The following is a 5341-nucleotide window of genomic DNA, read 5'->3' on the forward strand; positions in this document are numbered from 1 at the left end:
GTTCAATATTTTTTTTTAAAATCTTGTACGTTATAGTTATTAAAATTACCTGTAAATTTTCAAAAAAATTCAAGTAGTTTACATTACTGAAAATAAGATTTGAATATTTTATTGCACACCTATTTATTATTTTTTTATACGAGTGATAAGTAACTGTTTAAACTTTATTTTTATCATTATACAAATGCTCCTAAATAGATATAACATATGCAAATTAATAAGAAAAAAATTGGAGTGGTTCTTTATTAACCACCACCACCACACATAGGGTCTTGATGATCACTATATACATAGACACAAACACAATTTATATGATACCCACTTTAGAGAGAAGAATACATTTGGTGTGTTATATATATATATATAATCACATAGAGAGGCCACATAAAACACAACACAACTTGGTTAAGTTAGATCAAAGGGAGCTAAAACCAATGGAGAATGGTAATCATCATCATCAACCTATCAATGGCAATGGCAATGGTTATTGTGTCAATAAGCACCTAATCAAAACCAAAGGAGAGCTCATCACTTGTAAAGGTAACTAGTAACTAGTAACCAGTAACCATATAATTATACAATTAATTATGTATATATTTACTGATTTATATAATTATATTATAATTAAGCTGCGGTTGTTCATGGACCTGGGGAGCCTTTTGTATTGGAAGAGATTTTAGTTGAACCACCTCAAAAAATGGAGGTCAGAATCAAGATCCTCTTCACTTCAATATGTCATACTGATCTCAGTGCTTGGAAAGGAGAGGTACACATAATAATTAATTAAGTTAATTAATTATCAATTTATTAATAATTAGATCTCTAACTAATTAATTATTATCATTATCATTATAATTAGAATGAATCTCAACGCGCGTTCCCACGAATTCTAGGCCATGAAGCTTCCGGGTAATTAATTAACTCGCATAATATTATTAATTAATTAATCTAAATAGTTAGATTTAGAGTTAATTAATTAATAATTAAATATTGCAGAGTTGTTGAGAGTGTTGGAGAAGGGGTTAGTGATTTCGAGAAAGGGGATCACGTGGTGCCGATATTCAACGGGGAATGCGGTGATTGCGAATGTTGTAGTAACCATTTGAGTAGTAACAAGTGCAGTAAATTCGGGGTCGATCCAAATATGAAAGTAATGGTTGGAGATGGAAGGAGTAGGTTTTGGAGTAAAGATGGTACTAAACAAATTTACCATTTTTTAAACACATCAACTTTTGCTGAGTACTCTGTTCTTAACTCTGCTTGTTTAGTCAAAATTGACTCCAAATTCTCTCCTCATCTCAAGAAAATGACTTTACTTAGTTGTGGAGTTTCCACAGGTACGCACATCTAACCTAATTGGTACAATTTCAATATGATAAATGTTATGGGGAACTTGTTATATAGCTTTTAATGCATTTCATATACCTAAAATAAAAAATACTTTTATAGGAACGACAAAAATGTTGCCTTTACCTAAGAATTTTCTTGAAAGAAAAATATTTGAGAATTAAATGCTAATAATGGCAGATCTAGAAAAAAATAGAAGATACAAAACAAATCAAATGCAAAAATATTAAATTTGCAACTACAAAGTTGACCATTGATGCATTTAAAGGAATTCAACAAGAAGAACTTATATTATACAATATATATTTAACACTATTTATTATATTATCTTCTTGGTAATGGTACTAAAAATATATAAAATTATTAGAATAATATACTATATAATAAACAAGTAGAATCCAGTGATGGAACATTCATGTACAAGTAAACAATGACCAATGAACATGTAGTTTTACTTGTATTCATTTTATAATTACTAGGCAAATTTGACTTTGTTTGTTATGACGATGTTAATTAAATGAGTAGTGTTATTGGCTTTGCTAATGTAATTTTTTATGCTTATCAATATTTAATTATACTAATAATAATATAATAACGAACGATAAAATTAAATATGCAAATTATACATGTATCTAAAATTATAAACGCATAAAATGAAAGTTTTTTTTTGGAAGACATAAAAAACAAAGTTATTAAAGACATGAACCAAGATACTATTGGTAAAATGAATGTAAAATTGATAATTATTAGTTTCTCATCATAGAATTTGATAAGCAATTTTGGTTGATGGCATGATGAGATTACTTAAACTTATATTATATGTTGATTAATTAATAATTTTAAAATAACTTTTATAATATTTGAATTATTAAAATTATTTAGACTAATAAAAACACGTCACATGTATACATGTGTATACACTCACATGTTCAATTGACACTTAACATCTAAATTTAACAAAAGTATGAATTTGCAAACAAAATTAAACTAAAATAGGTATTACTACTAAAAAGAGCGATAAAAAATTAAGTTTGTAACAAGTGAAACATACATGGTTTGGCTGCAAATTTCTCTAATAGGAATAGATATTATTATTAAATATTTTTGGTATGGAATTAAATAAGGGTTAATTTCACAAATGCACAAAAATAACAAAAATACGTTTTTACGGAATTTTAAACATTTTTACGATTTTTTTGATTTTATTTACATAAAATACGGTCTTTTTATGTTGAAATTTTGTTCATTTGTTGTTAATTTTTTGTTATATGTATGTTATTTTTGTTGTTTTTTCGTTGTTATTTTGATGTTATTTTCATGTTACTTTTATGTTGTTTTCTTGTTGATTTTATGTTGTTTTCGTGTTATTTTTTGGAAAACCGTAAAAATATAAAAAAAAACTCTTTGAACGTAAAAATGTAAATATTTTACAAAAAAATAGTACCTTGTGTAATTATTCCATTAAATAATGAAGGAGTTGGAGCTGCATGGAACACTGCCAATGTCCAACCTGGATCCACCGTGGCAATTTTTGGTCTGGGAGCTGTGGGCCTTGCCGTAAGTTTTTCTTCATATCAAATATTTGTTTAAATATAATCAAAAATGGACAATTTTCATTTTTATTGTCTTTTTCTGAAAAAATTACAAAAATATGAGTTTTTTTTTAAGAAAAATTATTCTATGGGAAAACAATTTATAGTAACCAATTATCTTATATTGTTTATTCCTTTTTTTCAACTTTTTTTTTTTGAAAGTTTTTGATAAAATAATTTTTTTTTTTTAAAAAAAATAACTATATTTTTGCCTAAATTATATAAAAATTCATAAAATATGTAATTTTCACATAAAGAAACACTCTTGTTTTGAGGCAGATCAATGATCATGCCTGCGCCTAGTGTCTATCCAACCAAGGGAGAAAACAATATTTTGTAAAAATACACAAAAAGAATTAGTAATTTTCAAAAATAACACATTTTTTAGATTAAGGATCCAATAATTAATATTCTTTTAAGGCCCAAACACTCTCTGGCCCATCTTGATACATATATATATAAAATATATATATATATAATATGGTATATAATAAAGGAAATTGGTTATGAAGGTTGCTGAAGGTGCAAGAGCAAGAGGTGCATCCAAAATAATTGGTGTTGATATCAACCCCACTAAATTCAGCACAGGTATTAAATTCACACACAAAATATATATACATATATATATCTATAAATAAAAATATACAACCTCACACAATAAATTAACTATATATATATTTGTGTTTGTATTTTAATTATTAGGTAAAGCAATGGGAGTTACAGACTTCATAAACCCAACTGAGCTAGAAAAGCCTGTGCATCAAGTAAGTATTAATATTATTATTTTAGTCCAATATCTCTTATATTTATTCATGTATAATTTTAATTATTGTAATGAATTGAAATATATAAATAAATAAAATTTCAGAGAATTAGAGAGATGAGTAAAGGAGGAGTGGACTACAGCTTTGAATGTGCAGGCAATGTAGATGTTCTTAGGGAGGCCTTCTTGTCTACTCATGAGGTTATTATCATTATCATCATCATCATCATCATCATCATTATTATTATAGAGTGTTCTTCATCAATATATATATACATATATATATATATATATAGCTCATTTACTAACAGGGCCTGTTCTAATTAAATTTGTAGAGGCCAAATAATAAAAGTGATATTATTGAAAATGTTACCTATAAAATGGTATTTTTAAAAATTTGAAAACCTATTCACTTTTGGGCCCTATTGTCATAGCCCATTATCTCCAACAAATCTCTATAAATTTGAGATTTTCAACTGTGTAATTTTTTATTTTTTATTTTTCTATTTTTCACATTTCTATAAGATATTTTTTCCCCTCATGTTAATATTTTTAGATATTAATAGTGGTAACTAGTTAGTACCGCATTAATTTTAAAACTAATTAGTCAACAATATCAAATTAATTATTTTAAATTGATATATTTGTAACTAGTAATTGGTTACCATAAAGAAGAAGAAGAAAAAAAACCCTAAGAAAAACCATATTTTAATGGCATTATTATTATTATTTTTGTTCATATTTATAACTTATTTATACATATATATTATAGGGATGGGGATTGACAGTGATTTTGGGGATTCATCCAAGTACAAAAATGTTACCAATCCATCCAATGGAATTATTTGATGGTCGATCAATAACAGCTTCTGTGTTTGGAGGCTTCAAAGGAAAGACTCAACTCCCTATTTTTGCCCAACAATGCATGGAAGGGGTTAGTCACTAATTAATTACTTAATTATAATTTGATTATTATTATTATTATTATAAAATATATTAATTATTATTTTTGTTTTGTGTAATTAATTAATTAGGTGGTGGAATTGGATAAATTTATAACACATGAGCTACCATTTGAGAAGATTAATGATGCATTTCAGTTGCTCATTCAAGGAAAATCATTGAGATGCATTTTGAACTTGTCATGATCGTCATGATCACCTTCATTCTTCTTTCCAAATTGCCAATTATATATATATATATATATATATATATATATATATTTATATATATTGAGTGGAAAGGTTGATTGTGATGAAAATTCTATATTTATAATATGTAATATATATGTATATTGCAGTTTAATTTGTAATGAATATTATTATAATAATAAATATGATGAGTTTGATACCCTATATATTTAAAAGGGTCACATACCTATTATTTTCTTAAGGAAATGAATTTATGAAAACTACGTTTAGTGACTTGGTTATAATCATAATTGTATCACAATTACTTTGCATGTAGACTCTTCCCTTGAGGTTTATCTCACTGTGTTTACTCTTGAGATTTTAATAAATGTGTTTTTCTCAATAAAAATAAATAAATTGGTGATCAATTACTAAAATATAATTTATTTTGTAAAAAATGTATTTTAATAGTATGTGAAAAGTTGATTCAAATTTGCCATGTACATAAA

General features: G+C 25.9%; 1 protein-coding gene across 1 annotated transcript; it reads left to right on the forward strand.

The window, feature by feature from the left end:
• Positions 1 to 216: 216 nt before the first annotated feature.
• On the forward strand, positions 217 to 5055 carry LOC115715801 (alcohol dehydrogenase-like 4). Its single transcript, XM_030644469.2, has 10 exons — positions 217 to 540; positions 630 to 766; positions 860 to 909; positions 997 to 1337; positions 2822 to 2904; positions 3452 to 3527; positions 3642 to 3703; positions 3808 to 3903; positions 4475 to 4636; positions 4737 to 5055. Exons 1-10 carry the CDS (start codon positions 276 to 278, stop codon positions 4848 to 4850), a joined length of 1386 nt encoding a protein of 461 aa, XP_030500329.2. The 5' UTR covers positions 217 to 275; the 3' UTR covers positions 4851 to 5055.
• Positions 5056 to 5341: the final 286 nt, after the last annotated feature.

The sequence above is a fragment of the Cannabis sativa genome, chromosome 5 (genome assembly GCF_029168945.1).
Source record: "Cannabis sativa cultivar Pink pepper isolate KNU-18-1 chromosome 5, ASM2916894v1, whole genome shotgun sequence".
NCBI lineage: Eukaryota > Viridiplantae > Streptophyta > Magnoliopsida > Rosales > Cannabaceae > Cannabis > Cannabis sativa.